This window comes from Myotis lucifugus, unplaced genomic scaffold (assembly GCF_000147115.1).
Source record: "Myotis lucifugus unplaced genomic scaffold, Myoluc2.0 scaffold_2, whole genome shotgun sequence".
NCBI classification, from domain to species: Eukaryota; Metazoa; Chordata; class Mammalia; order Chiroptera; family Vespertilionidae; genus Myotis; species Myotis lucifugus.
Window position 1 is genome coordinate 7,201,094 of NW_005871050.1, and position 27,428 is coordinate 7,228,521.

The 27,428-nt window shown below is 40.9% G+C and overlaps 1 protein-coding gene and 1 long non-coding RNA gene across 3 annotated transcripts in view; one reads left to right on the forward strand and one right to left on the reverse strand.

Moving 5' to 3' along the window:
- On the reverse strand, positions 1 to 21,256 carry LOC106697704. Its single transcript, XR_001348875.2, has 3 exons — positions 20,824 to 21,256; positions 20,527 to 20,620; positions 1 to 60 (listed from the first exon to the last, which is right to left on the reverse strand). It is a non-coding gene; the product is annotated as an uncharacterized LOC106697704 (long non-coding RNA).
- Positions 21,251 to 27,428, forward strand: part of RAP2C (RAP2C, member of RAS oncogene family) — a 14,550-nt gene continuing 8,372 nt past the window's right edge. The window contains exons 1-3 of one of the 2 annotated variants that reach the window (XM_006082086.3): positions 21,251 to 21,484; positions 21,618 to 22,428; positions 24,849 to 25,161. In XM_006082086.3, coding sequence (XP_006082148.1) covers positions 22,156 to 22,428; positions 24,849 to 25,127 — 552 coding nt within the window. In that variant the 5' untranslated portion in view covers positions 21,251 to 21,484; positions 21,618 to 22,155 and the 3' untranslated portion in view covers positions 25,128 to 25,161. The remainder of the gene's footprint in view (positions 21,485 to 21,617; positions 22,429 to 24,848; positions 25,162 to 27,428) is intronic. The other variant, XR_002830455.1, reaches the window with a different exon arrangement.

Here is a 27,428-nt window from a genome sequence, read left to right on the forward strand (position 1 = left end):
GCTGGCTGTGGTCACGGAGCTGGAGCGAGCAGGAGGCTTGGTGGCAGGCTCTGAGCTCCACTGAAGGCAACAAAATTTCAATTATAGAAGGTAAATAAATCCCAGAATAAAAAAAAAGAAGAAAAGGAGAGGTTGGGAGCTTCCGTCGCCGGAGGGGCTTGGCCAGCTTGAAAACGGCCCTCAGCCCCTCACCCAGACTGGCCAGACAACCCAGTGGGGACCCCCTACCTTAAAGGGGGTGTGGCCAGCCTGAAAACGGCCATCAGCCCCTCACCCAGGCTGGCCAGGCACCCCTGTGGGGACCCCCACCCTGAAGGGGGTATGACCAGCCTGCAAACAGCCATCAGCCCCTCACCCAGCCTGGCCAGGCACCCTAGTGGGAACCCCCACCCTGAAGGGGGTGTGACCAGCTGCAAACAGCCAACAGCCCCTCACCCAGGCTGGCCAGGCACCCCAGCGGGAACCCCACCCTGATCCGGGACACCCTTCAGGGCAAACCAGCCGGCCCCCACCCATGCACCAGGCCTCTATCCTATATAATAAAAGGGTAATATGCAAACTGACCCTAACAGCAGAACTACTGGGAATGACTGGTCACTATGACACACACTGACCACCAGGGGGCAAACACTCAATGCAGGAGCTGCCCCCTGGTGATCAGTGCGCTCCCACAGGGGGAGCTCTGCTCAGCCACAAGCCAGGCTGACGGCTGTCAGTACAGCGGTGGTGGTGGGAGCCTCTTCCGCCTCCTCAGCAGCACTAAGGATGTCAGACTGCAGCTGAGGCCTGCTCCTCACTGGCAAGTGGACATCCCTGGAGGGATCCCGGGCTGCCAGAGGGATGTCTGATTGTCAGCTTAGGCCCAATCCCCCGGGGAGCAGGCCTAAGCCAGAAGGTGGTCATCCCCCGAGGGGTCCCAGACTGCGAGAGGGCACAGGCCGGGCTGAGGGACCCCCCCCCCCCGAGTGCACAAATTTTTGTTCACCGGGCCTCTAGTCTTTGAATAATCTTATAAGGATATTACTCAAAGACTACACATATGCCTAAGTTCTGGTATTTTTGTTTTTAAATCCATGTTATCACTTTATATTAGCAGTGTATCCTATCTAATAAAAGACAAAAAGGGTAATTGACCATACCTCTGCTACACTTCCCATTGGCTAATCAGGGTGATATGCAAATTAACCACCAACAAAGATGGCGGTTAATTTGCATACGTAGGCTCCAAGCGGTAGAGCGAAGCCAAACATACCCGAACCCGCTGCGCATCGCCCCTCCCCCCCCCCGGGATCAGCAGAGTGGGAGGCCTCACGCCCCCAGGATCAGTGGAGCCGGGAGGCCTCACGGCCTGGCACCAATCGGAGCCTCAAGGCCTCGAAGCCTGATGGCTGTGGGGGGGCTCTGGCCAGAGCCTAGCCAGAGCGAAGGCCTGGGTCCTGGGTGCCAGAGGAAAACTGGTGTCAGCAGCCAAGGGAAGGGAAGGCCTATTGCACCAATCTCTTCGTGCAACAGGCATCTAGTAGGTATATATTTAGAAGAACATAAATGGAGTTAAAGCTAAGACAAATGTCATAGCCTTGTTTCATTGTTGGGATTGTGTCACCATACTTATGTGCTCTATTTCTACCTTAGTATTTGTGACCTTCTTGAGTCCTGGTGATAAATGTTTGCTAAATGTTCATGGAACCATTCATCTTCTTACTTTGATTTTTAAGGACTTGAGCAGTGTCTTATACAACTTTGGCTCCCACAAACTACCCAGCATAGTGCCTCACACTGAGTAGAATAATAGATTTATCAATGTAAGAAACATCCAAACTTGTAGAGAATTTTTATAAGAATTAATGTGAGTCAAACTGACAACAATTGCCAGGAAGCAAGATATCTAATGATCTGTAGAAAGACAGTTTTGCAATTGCTTTTATGCATCTGAAATTAAGGAGGAAAGTTAAGGAAGATTAAATGAAGATGGGGGAAGGCCAGGTGGGGATTGGATTACAGGCTAGTTAATAAGATTATGCGCTCCTTAGAGGGTAGTTAGGACTTCCAAGAGGTCTGAAAAAGAGGATTACCCTGTCATTTCAAATATATGTTAACGGAGATGCACAATGGACAATGTTCTTGTCTTATCTTTTTTATTTGCCTCTTAAATGACATTTGTCTAAGACAAGAACAATGGACAGGGCTTGCTTAATATAAAAAGAAACCTTTTACTAAAAGTTATACACCAGCAGCATGACCACTCACCACCTGCTCAGTTAGGAATTTTTGATCGGATCACACTGGGAGGTTACTGTCACCGGACTTTTCAGTTTTATTACACAACCCTTTTTTGTCCACCAATTCAGAGTGTTTATTAGAGCTAGAAAGATCCTTAGGAGATTGAAACTCATGGAGGGTAAGTGATGAGCCTAGGTTACATAGGAAGTTGATATACTGGTTTAGGAGCAGGTTTTCAAACTGAGACCTTCATACTTCTAAGTCAGCTGCAGTCACATTTGAATGAATAAACTAAGATATCCTGAATTTTGGACATCCTATATGGGTTGATAGTCTTATTTCAGCAATTCCTCTGATTTCTGATTTACTGCTGCAAATCACACTTTGGTATAATGGTCACAATCCAAGCCCCTGTGCCAGTCATTTCTTAGCATGTTACTACATATGTACTTTTCTTGATGTATAGGCAAAAGACAGTTGACGCTCTATTATAACCTACCCAGTCTCAAATACTTAACAATATAAACAAAATTATTCATAAAAATACACACTTTGCCCAAACTGTGTGGCTCAGTGGTTGAGCATCGACCTATGAACCAGGAAGTCACAGTTCAATTCCTGATCCAGGCACATGCCTGGGTTGCAGGCTTGATCCCCAGTAGGGGGCGTGCAGGAGGCAGCCAATCAATGATTCTTCCTCATCATTGATGTTTCTATCTCTCCCTCTCACTTCGACTCTGAAATAAATTTAAAAAGTATAAAAAACACACACTTAACAGATCAACCAAAGGACTTGTATACATGCATATACTAGTAAGCATAACCAATGGACACAGACAATAGGGGGATCAGGGCCTGTGCTTGGGGGGGGGGGCGGGTGGGAGCGGGTTGGAGGAGGTCAATGGGGGAAAAAGGAGACATATGTAATACTTTCAACAATACAGAATTTTAAAAAATACACACTTAATTTCATTTCATTTAAACAATAATCTTAGCAGATATTAATGACATATTTGTTTGGATCAATATGAGCAAATCTAAATGTAAACAAACAATGCAGTTAGTTTACTTCGGCCCATATGGAATAGTAAGTAAATATCATCCAATTGGCAGTAACACCCAAAATATGAGATTGTGTTCAACCACAATGTTAGTTTCAATGATATGATTATACTGTGATTATGTTAGGCAAACGTCCAACTAGAAGAATAAAATTTTAATATTTAATGAAATGTTACTCCAAAGCCCAAATTAGCTAATTGTTTGGGGTCATTTTCCAATTCATGAAAAGTTTATTTTTTTAGATACAATAAAAATTAATTTTAATCATATATTTAACTTCAATTCTGATACCACCCCAGGTTGTGACTTTGAATTGGATTCTCCCCCTGCTTTTTTTAATTCCCTACCTAGTCCAACCTCATATTTTTCTTTTACCTGATCATATCTCACTGACTCCAAGAAAACTTCAAAGAGTGCATGAAAATATCTCACATAGTCCAGTCCAAGCAAGAGCCCTCGATGTGCAATACCAGAGTACAGGAAGCAAATTCTTCAATTAAAACCCATGTATAATGTAAACAAATTTCACTGTCTTCTATGTAATAGATATTGGATCCAGGGAATTCATCTTTTTAAAGTATGTTTTTATTGATTTTAGAGAGAGAGGAAGGGAGAAGGAGAGAGATAGAAACATCACTGAGAAACATCAATATTTATCAGCTACCTCCTGCACGCCCCCCACTGGGGACCGAGCCCACAATCCGGACATATGCCCTGATCAGGAATCAAACCAGGGACCTCCTGGTGCATAGGTGGAAGTTCAACCACTTAGCTACGCTGGCCGGGCCAGGGAATCCATCTTTTGAATAAAACCATGGGACAAAATGTTCCTTTTATTAAAATTTAAAAATGAACTTACAAATATTCATATACTGTTCTTAATGACATGGAAGGGTTTCATAATAGACATTCATATGAAAAAATCATGGTATAAAACAGTATGTACAATGTAATTATATGTTTAGATCTAGATTTGGTAGATATATCTTAAATGTAGTACCCTTGATATGGTGTGATAAAAATGTCACTTTACTTCTGTGGTTTTCCTCCCCCAAAAATAAAAGCATCAGGTAAATCCCACTAAGGGACATTCTACAAATACCTGACCAGTACTCCTTAAAACTCTTAATGTCATCAAAAGCAAAGAAAGTCACGAACTGTCACAGCTAAAAGGACCATAAGGTCTACTCAGCCATAAAGGATGAAATAGTGCCATTTGCAACAACATGGATGGACCTTGAGAACATTATGCTAACTGAAATGTCAGTCAGAAAAAGCTAAGAAGTATATGATTTCACTCATATGTGGGATATAAAACTGAAACTCGTGAACACAAATAGCAGTGTGGTGATTGCCAGAGGGAAGGGGTGAAGAGAGAAGGTTGTCCTAATATAAGGTGACAGAAGATTTGACTTTGGTGCAGTATACAGATCTTGTAACATAGAAACCCACACCTGAAACCTATATGTTCATGTTGACCAATGTCACCTCAATCAACTTAATGTATTTTTTAAAAATAAATGTAATGTGGTAACTAAATATAATGGATGGGATCTCGGAACAGAAAAAGGACATTAGGCAACCGGGCTACTGTAGCTCAGTGATTGAGCATTGACCCATAAACCAAGAGCTCCCTGGTTTGATTCCTGGTCAGGGCACATGCTCGAGTTGTGGGCTCAATCCCCAGTGGAGGGTGTGCAGGAGGCAGCCAATTGAGGTCTCTCTCATTGATGTTTTTATCTCTCTATACCTCTCCCTTCCTCTCTTTCTAAAAAAAAATCGATAAAAATTTTTTTAAAAGAAAAAGAACATTAGGCAAAAACTAAGAAAATTTGAATAAAATTTGCACTCTATTAATAATAATGAATCAATATTGATTCACTAGTTATAACAAGTGTACCATATTGATGTAAGATGTTAACAATAGGGAAATGGGTATGTGTTGTAAGGAAACTGTATAATCTTCACAGTTTTTCTGTAATTTAGAATATATCTAACTGTGGTTACTTCTGGGTAGTAGAATTTTAAGTGAACTTTGTGTTCTTTCTTTTGAAGTACATAGTTTTCTACAATTAACATGTATTGCTTTAGTAATAAGAAAAAATAAAATGTATTTGTAAAAGTACATGAATTTCCATTTTATTCACCAAAATGGCATGAAAGAGATTAACCAAAAAACATATATTCATGTATGCATAGCCCATGGAAACAGACAATAATGTGGTGAAGGCCTGGGTGGGAGTGAGGGCTAGTTATAGGGTAGCAAAGGGATGGGAAATAGGGGACAGCTGTAATAGTGTCAACAATAAGAAATTAAAATTATATGTATAGATCAGATTTACTTACTGTGCACAGACAAGGTTTCTTTTTTATGTGGATTTGCAAGCCCTAAGTATCCACAGTCCCATTTGGAAACTTTTACCTTAACCTTAAATGAATCTAAAATCCTGTTCATAGTACAGTCTTTCCTGATCACTCTGAAGTATGCTAAACTTTCCAGGCTATTTGAAAACTTTTGGAATCCCCACTTTAACTTGTTGATACCTTTTCCTATGTCAGATGCATTCCCAATTGATGTAATTAATTTTTAGTTAATTAATTAGGGTTAGATAGAGGGAAGAGTAGGGTAAGAGGTGACTTGTAATCTACCTATAAATTATGAATAGTGGAACCAAGTTCACACCAAAAAGATCTTTTCCCAATCTTAATATGAAATGCTTATATTTTCTGACACACAAATATGTGCCAAAAAAGATATACTTTTCAAGCTAAATTCTCATTTGCATATTTTTAATTTTAGTTTGCAAATTAACATAATAGATAGAGAGGGAGAAAATAAAGGGCTTCTTTCCAATAAGGTACCTGGCACACTGTACGAGATGAGTACAAGTTTCCTTCCTTTTGTTATTAGATCCATGGCTCTTGCATCTTGGATGTTATCTTAAATGTTCAAAAATTCATTCCCATCCTACCTCATGGTTTATAGAGCAAGGCCGGAGGGGCAAGGATGAAAAAGGGATGAACCTCATTTTAACCCATTAATTTTTTTAGTGCCTCCTAGGTGCTGGGGATACTGGCCTGGCACAGAGCAATGTTCAATAAATATTTGTTGAGTTAATGAACAAGGTTCCTGCCAATGGGGACTTTACACATTAGTGGAGGAGACAGACAAACACACAATTAAAATACAGTGTGGAAGTACAGTGTTGTATGGGATCACAGAGGTGGGACACCTAACCTTTTCTGAAGCACCCAGGAAGGCATTTTGAAAGTGAAGACATCTAAGCAAAACCCCAGGGATAAAGAGGAGTTAAGTGGGAGAGGTGGTGAGTACAGGATTGGAGGAGTTGGAAAAGTGAAGAGTACAGAAGCAAAACTTCTCATGGTATATGTAAGGAATAATTTAGATATATGGGGTGTTCCTGTAGAGCAGTGGTTCTCAACCTTCCTAATGCCGCGACCCTTTAATACAGTTCCTCATGTTGTGGTGACTCCCAATTTCATTGTTACAAACTGAACATAATTAAAGCATAGTGATTAATCACAAAAACAGTATGTAATTATATACGTTTTCCGATGGTCTTAGGCGACCCCTGTGAAAAGGTCGTTCGACCCCCAAAGGGGTCGCGACCCACAGGTTGAGAACTGCTGCTGTAGAGGATTTATAAATGAAAAAAGTTTTAAAGTCAGTTTTGAATCAAATTAAGGAGATCTTCAAATGCCCAATTGAAGAATGTGTGTTTCATGGAAGCATGAAGCCATTATCACTTATTTTTTAGTAGGACACTGACTGACATGTACAAAGTAGCTTTTCAGAACAATATTCCAGGAATCTTGGGTTGACCTGGAAGAGACAGTGCTAGAGGTGGAGAGAAGAACAATGAGGCTCTTGCAGTGTGAGGTGATGAGAACCTTAACTAAGACAGTGAAAATCAGAAGAGGTGAAGGCAAATGGATGCAGGAAATGTTCAAGAAGTTGAATCATTAGGACTTCATGGCCTGATCAGTGTAAGGGAGAAATGGAGATGAGCCATAAAATATATACTCATTAAGTACATGTGCTTCATCAGTTGATTTGACTTGCCATGGTTCTCAAACGTGATCTTGCATCAGAATCCCCTGGTGAGCTTATTACCACATAGATTGCTGCGCCCACCCATTGAGTTTCTGATTCAGTAAGTCTGCCTTGGGATCTGAGACTTTGCATTTCTAACAAGTAATGCTACTGCTATGGTGATAACACTTTGAGAACCATTGGGTTATCTTATCATATCTTTTTCAGCAAACCGGCCATTACGATCATGTTAGTGTTTTCAACAAATCGTACTGGAACAACTCGTTCGCCACAGGCAGAAGAATGAAATTAGACTTTTGACACACACTATATAAAAATTTACTCAAAATGGGTCAAAGATCTAATTGGAAGAGATAAAACTATAAAACTCTTAGAGAAAAACATAGGTTAAATCTTCATGACCTTGGATTTGGCAGAGCATTCTGGTATGATACCAGAAGTACAAGCAACCAAAGAAAATATAGATAAATTGAACTTAATCAAAATAAAAAAACTTTTGCACTTCAAAAGAAACTATCAAAAGAGTAGATAATTTTGTTCATTAGATTCCACATTTCAGTGAAATCATATGATGCTTGTCTTTTCTGATTGGCTCATTTCACTTGGCATAATGCTCTCCAGGTCCATCCATCCTGTCACAAAGGGTAAGTTCTTTTTATGGCTGAGTAGTATTCCATTGTGTAAATGTACCATGGCTTTTTTATCCATTCATTTACTTATGGACACGTGGTTTGTTTCCAAATCTTGGTGAATAAGAAAATAGAGACAGTCTCATAAATAGAAATAAATCTGAACGCTGTATAGGTTGGGGGGCTGTGTTGTGGGGGTAGAGGGATTGAGCAAAAAAGAGAAAAAAAGAAAAATAACTCATGGACATGGAAAACAGTGTGGTGATTTCCAGGGGGAGGAGGGGCAAGGGAAGGGGGAGGAGGGGATAGGGGGATGAATGATGATGAAAGGAGGCTTCACTTGGGGTGGTGAACACACAACACAGTGTGTAGATGATGTATTGTGAAATTCTGCAACTGAAACCTGTATAATTTTGTTAACCCGTGTCACCCCAATAAAGTCAATAAAAAGGAAAAATAAAGTAGAAAGATAACTTATAGAATAAGATATCATATTTGCAAATCATATGTCTGTGAAGAAACTTGTATCTGGAATATATAAGGAACTACTAACAACTCAATAATAAAAAGACCAATAATGCAATTTGAAAATGAAAAAAAGTATCTCAATAAACATTTCTACAAAGAAGATATACAAATGACTGATAAGCACATGGAAAGATGCTCAACATTATTAGCCACCAGGGAAATACAAATCAAAGTGACAAGATACCATATCATGCCTACTAGGATGGCTGGAATAAAAATGTCAGACAGTGCCCTAGCCGGTTTGGCTCACTGGATAGAGCGTCGGCCTGGGGACTGAAGAGTCCCAGGTTCGATTCCAGTCAAGGGCATGTACCTTGGTTGCAGGCACATCCCCAGTAGGGGGTGTGCAGGAGGCAGCTGATCGATGCTTCTCTCTCATCGATGTTTCTAACTCTCTATCCCTCTCCCTTCCTCTCTGTAAAAAATCAATAAAATATATTTTTTTAAAAATGTCAGACAGTGACAAATGTTGGAGGGAATGAGGAGAAACTAGAACACTTATGCACTGCTCATGAGAATGTAAAATGGCACAGACACTTGGAAAAGTCTAGTAGTTTTTTAAATAGTTACATCTAGAGTGATCATATGACACAACAATTCTACTCCTATATATACTCAAGAGAAATGAAAATGAAAATATATGTCCACACAAAAACATGAACACAAATGTTTATAGCAGCATTATTTATAATACCAAAAAGGTGGAATGGTGGAAATAATCCAAATGTCCATTAATTTATGAATGAATAAACAAAATGTAGTATATCAACACAAGAATATTATTTGGCCATGAAAAGGAAAGAAGTACTGATAAAAATGTTACCACATGGATGAGCCTTGAAAAGATTATGTTAAGTGAAAAAAGCCAGTCACAAAAGACCACTTATTATATGAGTCTATTTATATGAAATGCCCAGAATAGGCAAATCTATAGAGACATAAAGCAGATTAGTGATTGCCTAGGGATGGGGAAAATAGGGGGATAGTAAGGCAGCAGCTAAAGGGTTTCTTTTTGAGGTGATAAAAATGTTCTAAATTCGACTATGGTGATAGCTGTACAACTCTGTGAATATCTATCTATCTATCTATCTATCTATCTATCTATCTATCTATCTAATAGATAAACATGTAAATTGACCATACCTTCGCTACACTAACCAGCCAATCAGGAGAGTATGCAAATTAACCCAACAAAGATGGCGGTTAATATTTGCATACGTAGGCACGAAGCAGCGGAGCGAAGACCGAAGGTGGCTCCAGCTGGAGCGAAGGCCTGGGTCCCGGGTGCCGGAGGAAAACCAGTGCCGGCAGCCAGGGGAAGGGTAAGCCTATTGCACAAATCTCTTCATGCAACAGGCCTCTAGTCTATATATATAAAAAGCCAGAGACCAGAATGCCGGAATGACCGGTCGCTATGATGCCCACTGCAGACCGCGAACCGGACTGATCAGGGGATGGGGCTGACTGGCCAACCTCCCACGGCCCCTCCCCCCAGCAAGCCTTGCCCCTGATCGCCTCCCCCACCCCAATAGGGGGCAGGGTCAGCTGGCCAACCTCCTGCAGCCCCTCCCCGTGGCCAGCCCCACCCCCAATGGACCCCAATCAGCCCGCAGCCCCTCCCCCCACTGGCCCTGTTCCTGATAGCCCACCCTACCCCAATAGGGGGCAGGGCCAGCCGGCCAACCTCCTGCAGCCCCTCCTCCACCCAGCCTCACTCCAGATCAGTCCCCCCACTCCGATCAGGGGCAGGGCCAACAGGCCAACCACCCATGGCCCCTCCCCTAGGCCGCTGGCCCCCAATCGGCCCCCCCATTTGGGGGCAGGGCCAGCCAGCCACTGCCCACAGCCCCTACCCATGGCCGGCCCCACCCCCAATCAGCCCCCACCACCCCGAATGGCCCACGGCCCCTACCCCCCAGCTCCATCTCAATTGGCCCCCCACACACACCAATCAGGGGTGGGGCTAACCGGCTAACTTCCCACAGCCCCTCCCATGGCCGCTGACCCCCGATTGGCCCCCCCACCCCATTTGGGGGCAGGGCCAACTGGCCAATCACCCGAAGTCCCTCCCCACAGCTGGCCTTGCCCTGATCAGGCCCTGATTGGGGTGGGCCAGCCGGCCAACCTCCCGCCATCTCCTCCTCCCGACAGGCCTGGCCCCAATCTGCTCCTATAGGGGCCAGGCCAGCCAGACCCCACCTGCGCACGAATTCATGCACTGGGCTTCTAGTAGTAAATAACATTGAATTATACATTTTAAATGGGTGAACTATGTGATGTGAATTATATCTCAATAAATGTTTTCTAAAAATAATGCTGACAAGAAATCCATAGGAAAAAATAGGGAGTGAAAAGCCTTCTGGGCAGAAGCAATAACATAAAAAGAGACACATGGGAGAGAAATATCATATGTATAGTATAGCATAAGCAGTTTAATCAATTCATCACTTTTTAATAGTATATTGCTGGCACTGTTCTAGGCACTGGGATATACAGTGAACAAAACTGACTATAACCTCTGTCCTCATAGGGAAATATATTAAATAAAATTCCCAGTTAAAGCATATAGTGTATTAGAAGGGGACAAGTGCTATTGAGAACAAAAAAAAAAATGAAACAAGAGGGATCGAAGGCACTGTATTAAGGGGATGCAATTATATTTATTTTTTTAATTGATTTTTTACAGAGAGGAAGAGAGAGGGATAGAGAGTTAGAAACATCGATCAGCTGCCTCTTATACACCTCCCACTGGGGATGTGCCCGCAACCATGGTACATGCCCTTGGCTGGAATAGAACCCGGGACCTTTCAGTCCGCAGGCTGACGCTCTATCCACTGAGCCAAACCAGTTAGGGCAGGGGATGCAATTTTATATTGAGTAGTCTCACTACAGGAGTTCAAGACCTAAGGAAAGGAAGGAAGCAATGTGCATGTGAGGAAAGAACTTTCCAGACAGATGGCACAGTAAGGGCGAAGGCTGGTCTCATCTTGGAGGAGCCAGATCATGTAGGGCCTTCTAGACAAATTTTTTTACAAGTTGAAATGGAAGTGTTGTAGCCTTTAATAATTTTTAAAATGCATATAGAACCTTTTTTAAAGGTTCCTGGACTAGACTCTGGCTTCCCAATGTATATCTCCCTCTCAGCAGCCAAGCCCCCGCCCCACCATTTTTTAAAAAATGTGTATAAAACTTGATCTTCCATCAAGCTCTTGTTTTGTTTATATAAGTAGATGGGACAACTACAGACCGAGACAAGATGGAGCTGTGCTCAACTTTGGGACAGAAGGACCACAGTTGTCAGTACAAGATTACTTCCAATTAAAGATATTTTGTATCATATCATTTATGTCTATTTACACAGCAAGGTCCAGACCTAAAACCACAAGGCAAGAGAATACTATTTCTCATATATTTTGAGTTAACTCTGACAAGCTATTGGTTATAATTTAAATGTATGCACAGGTTTTTTAAAGTAGCATTTAATACACAGGGGTTCCCTATTTGATATTTACACTTTAAAAAAGCTTCTCTAGTATTTAACCATAGTCCTTCTACAACTGTAAGGACTTTGACTTTACTTTGAGCAAATCACTGGAAGGTTCTGTGGCTATAAAAGGATTACCCTGGCTACTGTGTTGAAAAGACGCTAAATAAGGAGTATTGTAGCAGTAAGCAAGAGCAGTTGGGATATTATAGCTATAGTCCAAGAAAGTGAAAATGGTTGCTTGAACCAGATTCATTGCAGTGGAGGTGCTAAGAAGTGATCAAATTTTGGATACACAGTTGACCCTTTAGCAACATGGAAGTTAGGGGGAGCCAACACCCGGACAGTTGAAAAGCAAGCATAAGTTTTGCCTCCCCCCAAATTTTTGTTGTCCCTCAGTATCTATTGGGGATTGGTTTCAGGACCACTCCTCAGATTCCGAAATCCACATATGTTCAAGTCCCCTATGCAAATTGGCATAGATCAATGCATACAGCTGGCCTTTAGCATACACGAGCTCCACACCGAAGATTGAGAGCAGCACAGGTATTTATTGAAAAAAGAGAAAAAACCCTGCATATAAGTGGACCCATACAGTTCAAATCCAAGGGTCAACTGAATTATGAAGGTAGACCTTCTGTTTCTCCACATGGATCAGATGGGGCATGAGAGAAACAGAAGACTCATGGATAACTGCAAGGGTTTGGCCTGAGCCACGTGAAAGCTGGAATTGCCATTTATTGAGATTTTTAAGACTGCAACAGAAGCAGGCATAGGATGAGACAGATATAAGAAATATTAAGGAGGTAAATTTGGCAGGACTTGGTAGTTGTTTGGTTATGGGAAGCTAGGATGAAGGAAGAGGTGAGGATAACATCCAAAGTTCTGTTTTCTGTAAACGGTGGATGGTGGTACCATTTACTGTGATAGAAATCACAAGAAGGGGGTAAAGTTCTGGAGATTAAAAGAAAAAGCAATGATACGCTAAGTATAGAAAATAGTAAGTTAGGACCAGTCAACTCCTTAGGCTCTCAAAGTGATCCTTTAAAGTAATTTTGTTTATCTTGTCCACATGGGAAGACCATTCACTGAGTTAACACAAGTGCTGTGATCAGCTTCAAAATTAGATTTCTCTGTGTAAAATAATTTTGCATGTAGACTTTTAGGAACTGGTTCACTACAGTGGACTCACTCCTCCACCCGCACCTGCAAACTGCTAATCCCTTAGCTTTCTGGGTGACACAAAATTGAATTCTAGACCATTCAAAGCTGAAGGTCAAACCAAGACAATTCCTTGAGCCATGGTGATCTCCTTAAGGAGTCCACTTTGAGCAGCAACAATGGTCTCTCTCCCACTGACGTCACAGCAACAAGGAAGTGTGTTGTCTTCTTTACCTTAAAATCCAGGAAATATATTTTATTTTTATTGCTATAAAAACTTTGAAAATAAAGAAAAAGCAGAGGTAGATGATTCTAATTTAATATTTTGCTGACACCTAGTGCCAGAACTCTGCATATTCAGCTAGCTGCTCCAAATTAAAAACAAAAGGATTTATACATTGCCATGAGTTTGAAACAGACAACAATTTATTATAGCAAACAACAATATCGATCTTTACATTAATTTTCACACCATCTCACATTTATATATCAGCCTTTTTAAAGCATTCAGACCATAGTCCTTTTAAAGTACTAAGAATTCAATTTCAATGCGATTTCTTTATAGAGCATATGGAGGCCCCAGTAGGTTAGAATTTTACTTTCCATGGATCAATTTATATATATATATATATAATCTTCTTCATCCATTCATCTGTTTCCACATCTTGGGTTTTGTGAATAATGCTGCAGTAAAGATGGGAGTGCAGATATCTTTTCAGAATAGTGATTCCATTTCCTTTGGGTATATACCCAGAAGTTAGATTGCTGAATTAGGTGGTAGTTCTATTTTTAATTTCCTGAGGAACCTCCATACTGTTTTCCCCGTAGTGGCTATAACAACTCACATTCCCACCAACAGTGCACAAAGGTTCCCTTTTCTCCACAACCTCAGCAACATTTATTTCTTGTCTTTTTGACAGTAGCCAAAGAATGACTCCTTACAGTATGCAATGATTTTGAGGAAACAGGCATTATTTGCACACATATAATTTAAAACAGGGTTTGAACTATTGTGTGGTAACTAAATCACATAGGCAGTAGAAGCATCTAAGAGATTTGAGTTTGGAAATGTTACAGCTACAGAAGCAAAGCAAAAAATTAAAATGTAAGTTTTGTAAAATTTAATGTACCAGTTCTCTGCTTTTAATCTGCCTCTGCTAGCTGTGTAATCTTAGACAAGTTGTTTAACCTCCCAGAGTCTCAGTTTCCTGATATCTACACTAGGGATGGTGACAATAGTACTTGCTATGGGGTCGCTGTGAGAATTAAAGTGTATCATACGATTCCAGACGCATAGCAAGTGCCCAATAAGTAATAGCTGCTATTTGCAAAATGGTATTAAAAATAATTAGGCTTACCCTCTGCCTCCTCCCTTGGAGTTTAATATGGTCCCTGTATCAAGAGAAGGAGATTCTCTGTGGTAAATGCTCCAGGATATTTTAGAAGGTAATTGTGACAACCTCAGCATCAGTAGCAGATCCCACAGACCCAAGGTCGATGGCTCCTGGCAGTGATGGAGGCATGTTTTCAGAGGGAGTATGAAATCAGTAGGAACAACCAGCTTTGTTCAAGGTTAGAGAAACAGGAGAATAAAGCTCACATTCTTTAACATTGCCTTAACACCCACTCACTGTTCTACAGTCCAAAGAAAAAAAATTGCTTTCTGAGGAACAAGGAGGTAATACAGTGTAGACTCTAGGGTTAGACTGACCTGAGTTGGAATTCAAGCTCTGCCACTGACAAACTGTGTGACGTTGTATATGTCATTTAACTTCTTGGAGCCTTAATCCCATTGTTGCAAACTTGGGGATAATAATAGCACTTAAGTCTAAGGTTATTGCAAGAATACAGTGAAATGATGATTATAAATCACTTTGCAAATTCCTGGCATATAGTCTGTACCAATAAATAATTATCATTATACCATTAAATCATTCAACTTGCCATATCAAATACGGCCTTGATATTTGAACTAGCCTGATAGTTTCAATCTGAAATAATCCATGTCTTCAGCTTTCTAAAGTTCAAAACTGATAATAATCACCATTTGTTATATACCTACCATATTCCAGGCATTTAGGTACTTTCTCTTACTTAATCTTCAAAACATCTAAATAAGGTAGATATTATTTTTCCCTTTACACATGAGGAACAGGAGGCTCAGAGAAGGTTAAGTAATTTGCCCAGGTTATGCAAGCAGCACAGCCAATATTCGAACCTGGGTTTGGATGCCAAATCTACTTTTGCTCAGTAGAGTAGTGTCCCACCTTTGTAAAACCACCTTCTCTGACTTCCCACAGCCTTCAGGGGAAAGGTGAAGCCCCTCAGTTTACTACTCCAGGCTTTTCTTTACCTGGTTCTAGCCTCTACTAACCCCTCTGGCCTCCTCGCCTACAGCTCAGTCACCTCTTCCAAAAAACCTTTTCTGGTGCCCTTCCTGAGTCTCCCAGAGCACCCTTGCCATATTTCTATCATGACACTTGCCACACTGTAATGTAAATATTGATTTAATTGTCTGTGTTCCTCAAAAGGCCATGAACTTCTTCGGGCACTGTGTCTCATCCATCTTTCCATTACCACTATCTAGCAAAGTCCTTGGCCTAGAGTAGAAAGTCAGTCAATGGGTATTGAATGAATGATTGAGCGAGTTGATAAATAAATGAATATTAAGCAGGGAAGATCCAAATATAAAGCCCTACCACTTTTTATAACAGTGGTGCTTACAGTGGGGTCCCTGGACCAACAGTAGTGTTATCTCGGAACTTAGAAATGTAAATTATTGGCCCTGCCCCAGAATCAGGAATTCTGGGGGGCAGGGCCTAGCCATCTGTAGTTTAACAACATTTCCAGGTGATTCAGATGCACGTAAATTAAGAGTATGGTTATACAACAGATTAAAATTGGCAATACACATGCAGAAATAAACAACAAAATATAGTTATTAATACTAATCCCTTACATTTAGTGGTACTTAATAGATTATAAAATGCTTTCCTATCTACTATCTTTGAAATTACAGATGAAATGAAGAGAGAAAATGATTAAGGAGTTCAGACCTGTTTTAGATACACTCTATTTAGTAGCTCACTGAGTTCCAAAGAACTAACTCTTTCAGCTGACACATCTGGAAAATAAGAGTCTTGTGTCTCTATAGCAGTGATGGCGAACCTTTTGAGCTCGGCGTGTCAGCATTTTGAAAAACCCTAACTTAACTCTGGTGCCGTGTGACATATAGAAATTTTTTGATATTTGCAACCATAGTAAAACAAAGACTTATATTTTTGATATTTATTTTATATATTTAAATGCCATTTAACAAAGAAAAAACAAAAAAAATGAGTTCGCGTGTCACCTCTGACACGCGTGTCATAGGTTCACCATCACTGCTCTATAGGAATGTTTTCTTGACCAGGCTTGGGTAGCAGTGGCCTCTGTGGTAAGCAGACCTTGCCATGAAATCCCACTGGTTGAATGAAGATTCCAGGTGGGCAAGGTTGAATGTGAATGAATGCTAATTGGAGTTGTAGGAAAGCTAAAGCTATGGGGAAGAAGGCATACACAGGCTATAAGTATTTTTTAATACTTTGTGCAGGCATGACGTCTCTGTAAGTGAAAGCTGCAGCTTGCAAAACTATATGATCCCATTCTCATTTAAAAAACATATTTTCACTCTCAGTAAAATTTTGTGAAAGGCACTAAAATATAATGGTGATTTTCTTTGGTTAGTGGGATCACACCTTACATTTTTTTTGCAAAGAACAATTTTTATAATGACAAAAAGATAAAAAAAGATATAAAAATTGGTTCTGTGGGGAGACCTACATGCAGAACCAACAGCTGGTGTAGCTGGAGGAGGGATTTGAAAGGGACAATTGGGATCTTAGAGGCTGGAAGGAGCTGGAAAGAATTCAGGACAATCGCTAACAAGGGGCCTCCTAAAACACTGAAATAAGAAGAGGAGATGGCCCTGGCCGGTTTGGCTCAGTGGATAGAGCGTCGGCCTGCAGCCTGAAGGGTCCCGGGTTCGATTCCGGTCAAGGGCACATACCTTGGTTGCGGGCACATCCCCAGTGGGGGGTGTGCAGGAGGCAGCTGATCGATGTTTCTCTCTCATCGATGTTTCTAACTCTCTGTCCCTCTCCCTTCCTCTCTGTGAAAAATCAATAAAATATATTTTAAAAAAAAGAAGAGGACATGTCCTGCTAGTTTTCTGCTAACTTGAAGGCAACTTCAAGCAAAAGAGAAGGAAAGCCCTGGGACATGGAAAGAACAGGGCTCCCCCCCGCCTCCCCCAGGACTGTGAAAGGTGAGAGGGCTCACTTGGAGGGTGAAAGGGAGGGAAAATTATCCAGAACATTTAATGGCTCCAGGGCTCACAACTGAAGGACGTCTAAACTGGAAAGGAGGGATAAAAGAAGTGAACAACTGGTGCCTGAAGCAAAACGTTTAGCACTTTAAACTTGCACCAAGCTAATTGCCTAAAACGAGAATTATGTGCCTGAAACGTCTGTGTTCTGAATATAGTTTTATACCCTAAGATTTTTTTCACACCAGGGTAAAAATTGTCTGAGTTCTTGAAAATGATTGTCCAAGCAATAGTTACTTTGGAGTGGAGGTTGATACAGAATTAAAGCAAAAGTTCTGAATCTCAAGGGCATACTCTCTGGAGAGGTTACCCTCCCCCTATTTTTGAGCCTTGTGGGTGGAAAGTTATTATTTGAGCAGTTTACATTTATTAAGCAGATAGTGTTTGGAAGGCTAAGCGCCTATTCTTCACAGGAGCCCTATAAGCTAGATACAGCTATTATGCTCAACTTTACAAATCAGAGAATGGAGATCTAGCTGGCAAAGGGCAATGTTAGGATTATCTGGCTCTGAAGCCCAAATTCTTCTATAACACTACCCAGCATTTGTTCGTCTTGAAAATGTTCTAAAGCAAGTAACAATAGCTATAAAATACTAAAATTAATAATGCCTAGGGTGAGGTTATAAAGAAACCGTCATACTCTGTTTTTAGAGATGTAAATTAGTTTGACCTTGCTGAAGGACAATTTGGCAATATTTACCAGAAGAATTTGGAATGCAAGTACAGTGGGGCCTTGACTTACGAGTGTCCCGACTAACGAGTTCTTTGAGATACCAGCTGTCTCTTGGCCGATTTTTTGCATTGAGTTGATAGAGTAATTTGAGTTAAGGAGCTCCTTAACGAGCTCCTTAACGAGCTCGGTCTCGGAACGAATTAAACTCATAAGTCAAGGCCCCACTGTATCAGTTTTTTCAGTTATCGCAGTACCGGAAATTCACCTGAAGTATTAGCTGGCAAGATATAGGTGTGTGGAAGATATTCAGTAAAAAGAACTAGGAGCGACCAGTATCCTTAATAGGGAACTGGTTAACTAAATCATGGTTCTGCCATTAACAATACATGAGGTAGATCTATATGTTCTGAAATGGAAAAATCACCAAGATACAGTAAGTGTTTAAAAAGCATGGTACAGAATGCTGTATATAGTGAGATTACTTTTGTAGTAATTTAAAAACTACATATAGAAATTGGTTTGATAGATATACTAGCATATAAATAATGTTTATTCCCTGAAAGGAAATACAAGAAGTTTTTTAACAATAAATACCCTTGGAAAGATTAACTGATTTGTTTTATTATTTTTGTGTCATTTGGAGATATTTGGGGTTTTTTTTTTAATTATCAGCCCAGGACATGCTTAGAGAGAGGAAAGGAGGAAAGGGGGAAGAGAGAGAGGGAGAGAGAGGAGAGAGAGAGAGAGAGAGAGAGAGAGAGAGAGAGATGTCAGTATCTTGTTTTTCAGCCTTACATATATATCTTGGCCATTTTTTCATATTGGCACTTCTCTTGTTTAATAGCTGCATGGTATCCCAATTTGGTGAATGTACGCACACCACACACACACCCTACACACTCCACGCACAGTACTTTTGATCTATCTAATTGGAGAGCATTAAATGACTTCCAGATTGTTTGCTTTCCTAGATGCTGCTGTAATGAATCCCCCTCTTAAGAAAGTTTAGAGCAGTGGTTCTCAACCTTGGCTGCACATTAGAATCACCTGGGAATCTTTTTAAAATCCTGATTTCTGGGCCTCATCTCTGGAAATTCTGGGTTTTTTTGTTATGGGGTGGGGCCACAACATTAGTGACAAAGACACAGAATTTCCGGAGGATGAGGCCCAGAAAGCAGGATTTTAAAAAGATTCCCAGGGGATTCTAATGTGCAGCCAAGGTTGAGAACCACTGCTTTAGAAGGATCTTCAGACTGAGCATGACATTTATCAACCCTGTAGTTGCTGAGAGCAACCCAGTGGGACTCTGTCCTGAAGGGAGGAGTATGTTTTACTGCGTTGAGAAACAAAGAACTCTCTCCAAAACACTTTGACCAACACATTCAGAGCTATTAGAATTGCCAACAGGTGGGATGACCTCAAAAAGAAGAGCAGCATGTTCTGGCAGTTTAGTAACAGTGCAGAAAGTTGCCAGACCGCTCAACGCTGATTGCTACATCATAAGAGGAATTTCTAGACTCAGTTACAAGCAGGGCTGGTGCAGCACTGTGGATTCCACCAGACATTCTGGAGACAGCTAGACAAGGAGATGGGCAGCAGAGCTCCAAATCAGGCAACAGCACATGTGGAAGGAGCAGTGACCTATGGGGAAACCCGTAACTCACAGACCAAACCTCTTCCAGCAGAGGGCACTGTCTCAGATATCAGGCGAGACCCGGACCATCTGGAGCCAGAGCTGAGGACTTCACTGGACTGATTGCACCAGCCCTAGGCCGAAGAGAAATTGAACTAAACTGTCCTTTGGATACTGTAAGTGACTTTGGGGAATACTCAGGGAGAGACACAGTAGGACTTCTTTACACTACTGTGATTTGCCTGTTTTCTATTATCTAACAATTTGAGTTTGGTAATATTTTTATACATTCTGGCCATTAGAGCTTGCAGGCAAGGAGTTTGAAGTCAATTTAACTGGTCTGGCCACTGAGTCTCACAGGTTTCTGGGTGCGTGCCTGAATCAAAGAGGGAGTGACATTCCTAAAATATAACCTAGCTTTCTGGGCCTGTGGATCTGACACAAAGTTTACAAATAGAAAGTTGGCAGAGGGAAAGATATGTAAGAAGTACCAATTTTATCTAAAAATAGAAAGTTAGTGTTTAACACCAGAGTCCTTCCCTTTGGAATTTCAATGACTATGAAGGATGGCCGTTAAAAACCTTGAGAAAAAGCCAGCTTATAAATTGCTGTGCATGCAGATAATGAACGAATGAAAGAGGTTAATCTGCAGGAATAAACAATTTCCAATCAAATCTTCCCTGAATACTGTTTACCTTTCCTGCTGTGAAGCTTTGTTGGAATCAAAGGGAGGCAAAGCTGAGTTGGAGCACCTGTGAAGTCTATTTGCAATCCTTTTGTTTTCTGAGCCTGGTGACAAGAAAGAGGAGTGACTTTTGGCATTTGCTGGTAGAGTCAAGGCAGATTTGTCAGAGGATAAAAGTACTGTGTATTTAATTATTTGTCAGGCTCAGCTAAGTAAAACACAAAACATAGGAAATCAGAGCAATAGTGAAGTCTGGGGGTAATTTGCATGCATTTCTTAGAAAAAACTATCATTTGAAAAAAAATACCAGCAAAGAGAATAAACTTTCTTGGCCGTTTTATGTTCCTCGCGACTTCTAGTCCAGGGATGTTTGGCGTTCTCCGGTCGTTAGATAATTATTGGCCGTCCTGCACAGGCCAACGAGCTCATCAAGTACTCAGGCGGAGCTGAGGGCAGCTGAGACAAGGAGGGGCTTCACTGGCTTTGGGGTGGGACTGTCAGCAGCAGCAGAATCAGCAGCAGCTGCGGGCTGGCGCGGAAAGGGAGGGCGCTGGAGGTCCTCCGAGAGGCCCTCTGCCAAGGCCACAGCCCCGACCAGAAACAGTCCCCAGCCGTCTAGCTCAGCAGGGCGCGGCCCGAGCGCAAGGGCCTCGCTCCGAAGAGGTGGGACTTTCCCCACCGGAAGTGATCCGGTCCAGTCTCGGGGAACTGGGGCACCTCAAGCTAGTGTGTCAGGGAAACCCTTCCGGGTGTGTGCTGGGGGTGGGGGGTGGGGGGTGGGTGAGGAAAAAAAAGAGGTGGGTTTGCCTGGAGTCTGGTGCGGGCCGCCGCCTCCAGGACGGCACCCGCCCCTCTCCCCTCTGCGAATAGCAGGCGCTGGGGCGGCGGTGAGACTGAGGAGCCGGCCCGTAGCCATGGCCTTGGCTTGACTGAGCCTCCCGGGCGGCCGGGCGGGTGCAGACAGTAGGGTAAGCGGCGAAGGCTGCGTTGGCGGAGACAGCCGGTCGGGGGGTGAGGGGTGCTGGGGGAGGCTGTTGGTTTTGGGGCGGGGGGGGGGAGAGGGGTCAGGCGGGTAACGTGCGCCCCTTTCTCCCATCCCAGGCCGGACAACGCCCGCGGGAGCCGCGGCCCTGAGACCCGCCCGGCGGCAGTGAAGGGAGCGGAGCCCGCAGGCCTGGGCCAGCTTAACAGCGAAGAGCAGGAAGCGGGGTCCCTGGGCCCCTTTGTGTGAAGGGCGGGGGAGAGGTGGGGGCAGCCCCCGGCTGCGGGCTCCTCCGTCACTCGCCTGCCCGCCAGGGCCCCAGATCTGCGGCTTCCAGCCCTCGCCTCGAGGGGCGCGTTTCTTCTCCCCACCCTCGCCGGGCTTCTCCGGGAGCGCCCTCCTCCCCACGCCCCCTGCCTGGGCTTTAGTTCCTATAGGAGGGGCATTTACCATCTCATCCCCACCCACCCCGACACTTCGCTCTCTCCCCTCCCCCCGCCTTTAACTTCCTCTTCTTTCCCCGTCGGGCCCTCCGCTTCTCTGCACTCTCCTCCCCAGTTCGCAGATTTCCGCCCACCTTCCGCCTCCCCAGCCGCACCGCAGCTAGCGGGGCGTTATTTTTCCTCCCTCGTGCAGGAGTGGGTGAAGGGGAGACTCATGAGGGAATACAAGGTGGTGGTGTTAGGGAGCGGAGGGGTTGGCAAATCTGCCCTGACTGTGCAGTTTGTCACTGGGACTTTCATTGAGAAATATGACCCCACCATTGAAGATTTCTACCGCAAAGAGATCGAAGTGGACTCTTCCCCGTCCGTGCTGGAAATTCTGGACACCGCAGGAACTGAGCAGTTTGCCTCCATGAGAGATCTCTACATCAAAAACGGTCAAGGTTTCATCCTGGTTTATAGTCTCGTTAATCAACAGTCTTTTCAGGTAACCAAACCAAGTCTTGTAATTTGTTAAAAGGGGGTGTGGTAATCCTACTTTTACTTCTGGTTTGCTTGAGCCGTGCGTTAATGACTATGTTTTGCTTTTGAAAGTTAGACATGGCGCATTTTTGAGGTTACCCCTGGCATGAAAACGTATTGGGTTGTTTCTATAGAGAGTAGTAAAATAACAACTGTCAACAAATATTTTAAACTTTTTTTTAAGCCAAAGAAAAGTGAAAAAGAAATAGGTCATGCCGTGTATATTTAGTTTGGAATATAACTTTCTGAAGTTGCTTGTTCAACAAGTATTGATTAATATACTCAACAAAACATTGACAAATAATCTCGGGTAAATACAGCATTATGGAAGGAAAATTATTTGGAGCCTAATATCTGTTGCATATCTAATTGCTTTGTGGTTGCTTTCCCCCACCCCTTCTCTGTGCTCACCCAAGTTTCTCAACCAGATTCATAAATCTTAGTGCTGCAAGACGAACTTGAGAACTGCCTTCTAGGCATTTTACTTACTTGGGGCATGTGAAGGAAAAGTTACTAATTAAAAATGTAGAATGCCCCTCCTTTTCTCCAGTTATCCAAATTGTTTCTGATAACACTGACTATCAAAAGTACGGGGATCTGGGAACATTGAACAAATGCAGATTTATAATCCTGGCTGGGTGGCCAAACTGGAGATGGTCCAGTTTCTTCGGAAAATCTGTCCTGTCCTCCATTAAGAGACAGGCTGAAGGTTTAACATTATTTTAAGAGATGCAATAAATGTTGCTATTTATTCCTTGAAAATACCTCATATTGACCCATTATATTGACCTCCATTGATTTAGGAAATGGATATTTTTCTACATTTAAAGGTATTCAGTTAATGCTGCTTAAGAGACATTAAGTACTTTAAGTCAAGGCAATGTGCTAATTCCACTTTTCTTAGTATTTTAAAGTACTATAGTGAACTTTTTCAGTAACCAGATATAGCACTGCAGGATTTTTTTTTTCTTTTAAAGATAATAATTCCGGGCGAATGAATAAAAGTTATATTGACCAAACTCAAGTCCATCTTACGTAGGCTTAAATTCCAAAGCAAGAATATCATAACAGCATTTTCCCCCCAAAAGTAGTAAAGGTGCTATTTGGCAGGCATTTTCTTTCTGAAGGATCTTGGGAAATTTGTTATTCTATTAGCTGACTCTCTTGAGGCTGGAAGTTTTTTGAAGGGTTTTTCATAGGATTTCAATTACGTCTACTTCTGTTATAGCCATAAATACGGAGTGAAAATTCTGCAGTTATTTCAACAGAGCCTTAAACTCTTTTAAACTTAAATGCCGTAAGTTTGGATTCTCAGCTGAACTTGGGTTTCCATGAAGAGGCAGAGAAAAACTTAACCATTGAATTGATACATGATCATATAAAATTGTTGCAAATATCACATAACTATGTTTTTTGTAAATTTTCACACAGCCCCCTCTTTTTTCTTCATCCTACCTATGAATAGTCTGTTTACTGTAACTAAATTAATCGCATATTTATATTTAAGTTAAAACTTTTAAGTTATGAAAAATCAAAAAAGTATAATGTTAGTATAAAATCTATGATATTGTCTTTAATCAGTACCTCCTCCCCCCAAGTTGATGCTACTGGAGAATTGCTAAGGCTCTTATCTTTCGTGATTAGTTGTAACTACTTACAAAAAATAATACACTTGGGGTAAAATTCAAGTTGTAAACCCAAATGTAGGCAAAGAAAAGTATGACTTTTACCCACCCAGATTCTCACCTGCCTGTCCATCCCAGGAGCTGCTCATTATTATAATAGTTTCCACTATATTTAACATATTTTAAGGTATTTAATTTTACTGAGATAAAAATATACCATTAAATTTAAAATGAAACATATAAGTGCAAGAATCTATTTTTAACTTTGTTCTAGGCATGACACTGTTTTTGTTTCCACCTTAAACACTTTTCTCTCAAGTGCTCTTACTAAATGGCTAGGAATGCATAGATGCTACAATCCTTTGCTAGGATATCAAGTGTTAGGAGGAGTGATGACAAGCTCGCAGGTTTAAGGAGATGGGCAAACACCTTTATATATGAATGGATTCATCATATTTGGGAACTTACTCTTTAAATCAGTATAGACTGTGGGAAAGAAGTGATTAAATGAATCCTAACGTTAGTGTGCAACCTACATTTTATATTCTTGACAGAAATCCAGCAGGTAGAGTCTGTGGAAATAATATAGTGCCAACTTTAATGGAGAAAATGACATTTTCTCTATTTGGGTGTGTGGTTTTATTTTGGATTCAGCTTTCTTTACTCACTGAGGTGTGAGCTCTTATGAGATTGCAATACTTCTGTTATGGTTATGCAAACAGCATAATTATTTTTTCTTTCTTTTTAATTGTTTGAATAGGATATCAAGCCAATGAGAGATCAGATTGTCAGAGTGAAGAGATATGAAAAAGTCCCACTAATCCTAGTAGGAAATAAAGTGGATCTGGAACCAGAAAGAGAGGTTATGTCTTCAGAAGGCAGAGCTCTGGCTCAAGAATGGGGCTGTCCTTTCATGGAGACATCGGCAAAAAGTAAATCAATGGTGGATGACCTTTTTGCTGAGATCGTCAGGCAAATGAACTATTCATCCCTGCCCGAGAAGCAAGATCAGTGTTGTACAACTTGTGTTGTCCAGTAAAAAAGATAACCTCAATCATGGCCATACCGAGCAGGTTAGTTGTTGATGGAATCTTATGAACCAGAGAGTGTTTTGTTTTTGATCATATATAACAAAGCCGGTTAATATTAAAACACATTGTGCTACCTTAAATTTCTTTATTTTTAAAGTAACATTTCCCTTTGCACAAAATAGTCAACATTCAATGCCAAATGCCTGAAAAATACAGATAAGGGAAACAAAGGTAAGAAATTGCTTGTATTTCCATCAGAAGATTTATTTTTTTCAAGTGAGTTACTGTTCTCTTTCTGCTTGATTGATAACATTCCTATGGGGTGGGTTGAGTTAAAGGATAGTACACCTTTTCAGTGTTTTGGTGATTTAGCATCCAGAACGCACAAGAGAGCCTTCATTAATAATTTCAAAAGATGATTAGTTTTGTTCTCTACACCTTTCTATCCTTGACTAGAGAGCTGCTATAATTGAAATCATCAATTTACTAATCACCCAAATGCTTGATTTAACAGAATGATTATTTAATCAAGTTCATCTGTACCTGGCACTTGAGGGACTTAAGTCACTTCTGATAATAACAAATTATAGTGCCACAGTGTACCTTGACTTCATCATGAATATATGGTTCAAATGAGAATCTGGCAAAATCATCTGTGATGTGTTAGAAGGAACAGGCCCAGGAAATGTTTTTGTTTATTTTAATAAATAACAAACTTAATAAAATAATAACAAAACCTTGAAACTTTTCATTGAGTTAAATAATGAGTTATTTAAACTTTTTTTTGGAAAAGTTGATATATAATACCTATTGAGCATTTAAAATTAGATTATTTATTCATATCATGATTTTTAAATCTAGACATAAAAATTGGGCAAATAACTTCACTTAGTAACATTTAGATAATGAGATAAAACAACCAATAGTCTGGATGACTGAGAAATCATAGCAAATGCCAGACTAGCCTGACAACATTAGGAATGGAATTGATTATTTTGAGCCAAGACTGACCTCAAGTCTAGAAGGCAATGCTACAAATGGCAACAGGCACTTCAGATCGCAGTGATGATTTCTAATCAAAGGTCTGGCTTCATATGTACTTCCTGGACAAAAGACTAAGGGCCCCTAACTCGTCTTTTCAGACGAGTTCCTGTCAGGTAGTATCATCTTTGAAAAGGAAGGATGGCAACAGTGTTTTATTCAAAATGCTTTCACTCATCAGCTTTTCAGCATACCAGAATTTGATGGAAACTCATTTATTTTCTTATACCTAGCCACATCTGTTACCTTATAAAATCACCGTTCAGACTATAGTCCAACATGTTTTACTGATAGTGTTGCACTTACACTATAGTCTTTTGAGGTGGTAACAAGCGTATATAGGTGATCAAGACTCATGTTCTTGTTTCTATAATCTCTCGTCTTAAACTGTAAGCCAACTTCAAGTTTGAACAAGTTCTGTATAGTGATTATATCTTCACCATTATGCTCTATTTCTCTTCCTGACACTTTTAACTGGACAAATGACAAAAGCGTACATGTTTTAGTTTTATCATTTAAAAAAATCAACCAGTTCTCAAAAATGTTCCCAATTTTCTTTCTATCATTGTTATAGACAGCTATGGAAAGTAAACAGAATAAAATTGGTCTCAGTCAAATCAACAAATGGGCAATTTCTAAAGCGATTTTTAAGCCTTATTGTGGATTATTTCTGAATTTATTTTATTTTATTATTAGTTTTTAAGCGAAAGCAAAGTTTATTGAGAGATAAACAGACTCCCTTTTGCAGGGAGTGGACCCAAGTAGGTTTCCTGAGTTTATTTTATTTTGTAACTTTTGTGACCAAATTACTTTTAATCCATTTGGTTACCTACAGAAATGATTCAATATTTTTTTTATATTTCAAGCCAAGTCTGTTTACATATTTTGTTAACACACTAAAAATCAGAAAATATTTATACCAATAAGTGCTCATTTTTTATAATAATGACTCAAGTTGCCTGTGTAGTTTTTTGTTTGGTTTTCATTTTTGCAAGCAGAATACACTATTGAAAGAGTGAATCACGAAATAAAATATCTAATCAGCTGAGTTTCTGAAAATATTAACGGGAATCCCTGATCAAGGTCTTTTAGAACAAAGCACATTATATGTAATTTTTTATATTCTATCAAATAAGATTGAACTGATGTGTATTGAAATCTGTAATCTGAGGTCCAGAAAATTTGTGGTTGTACCTCTTGCTCACTATTTATCTAAAAAAATTCTGAATCCTGTAGCTTGAGTCATGAAATTCTGAAGTCTGTCAGTC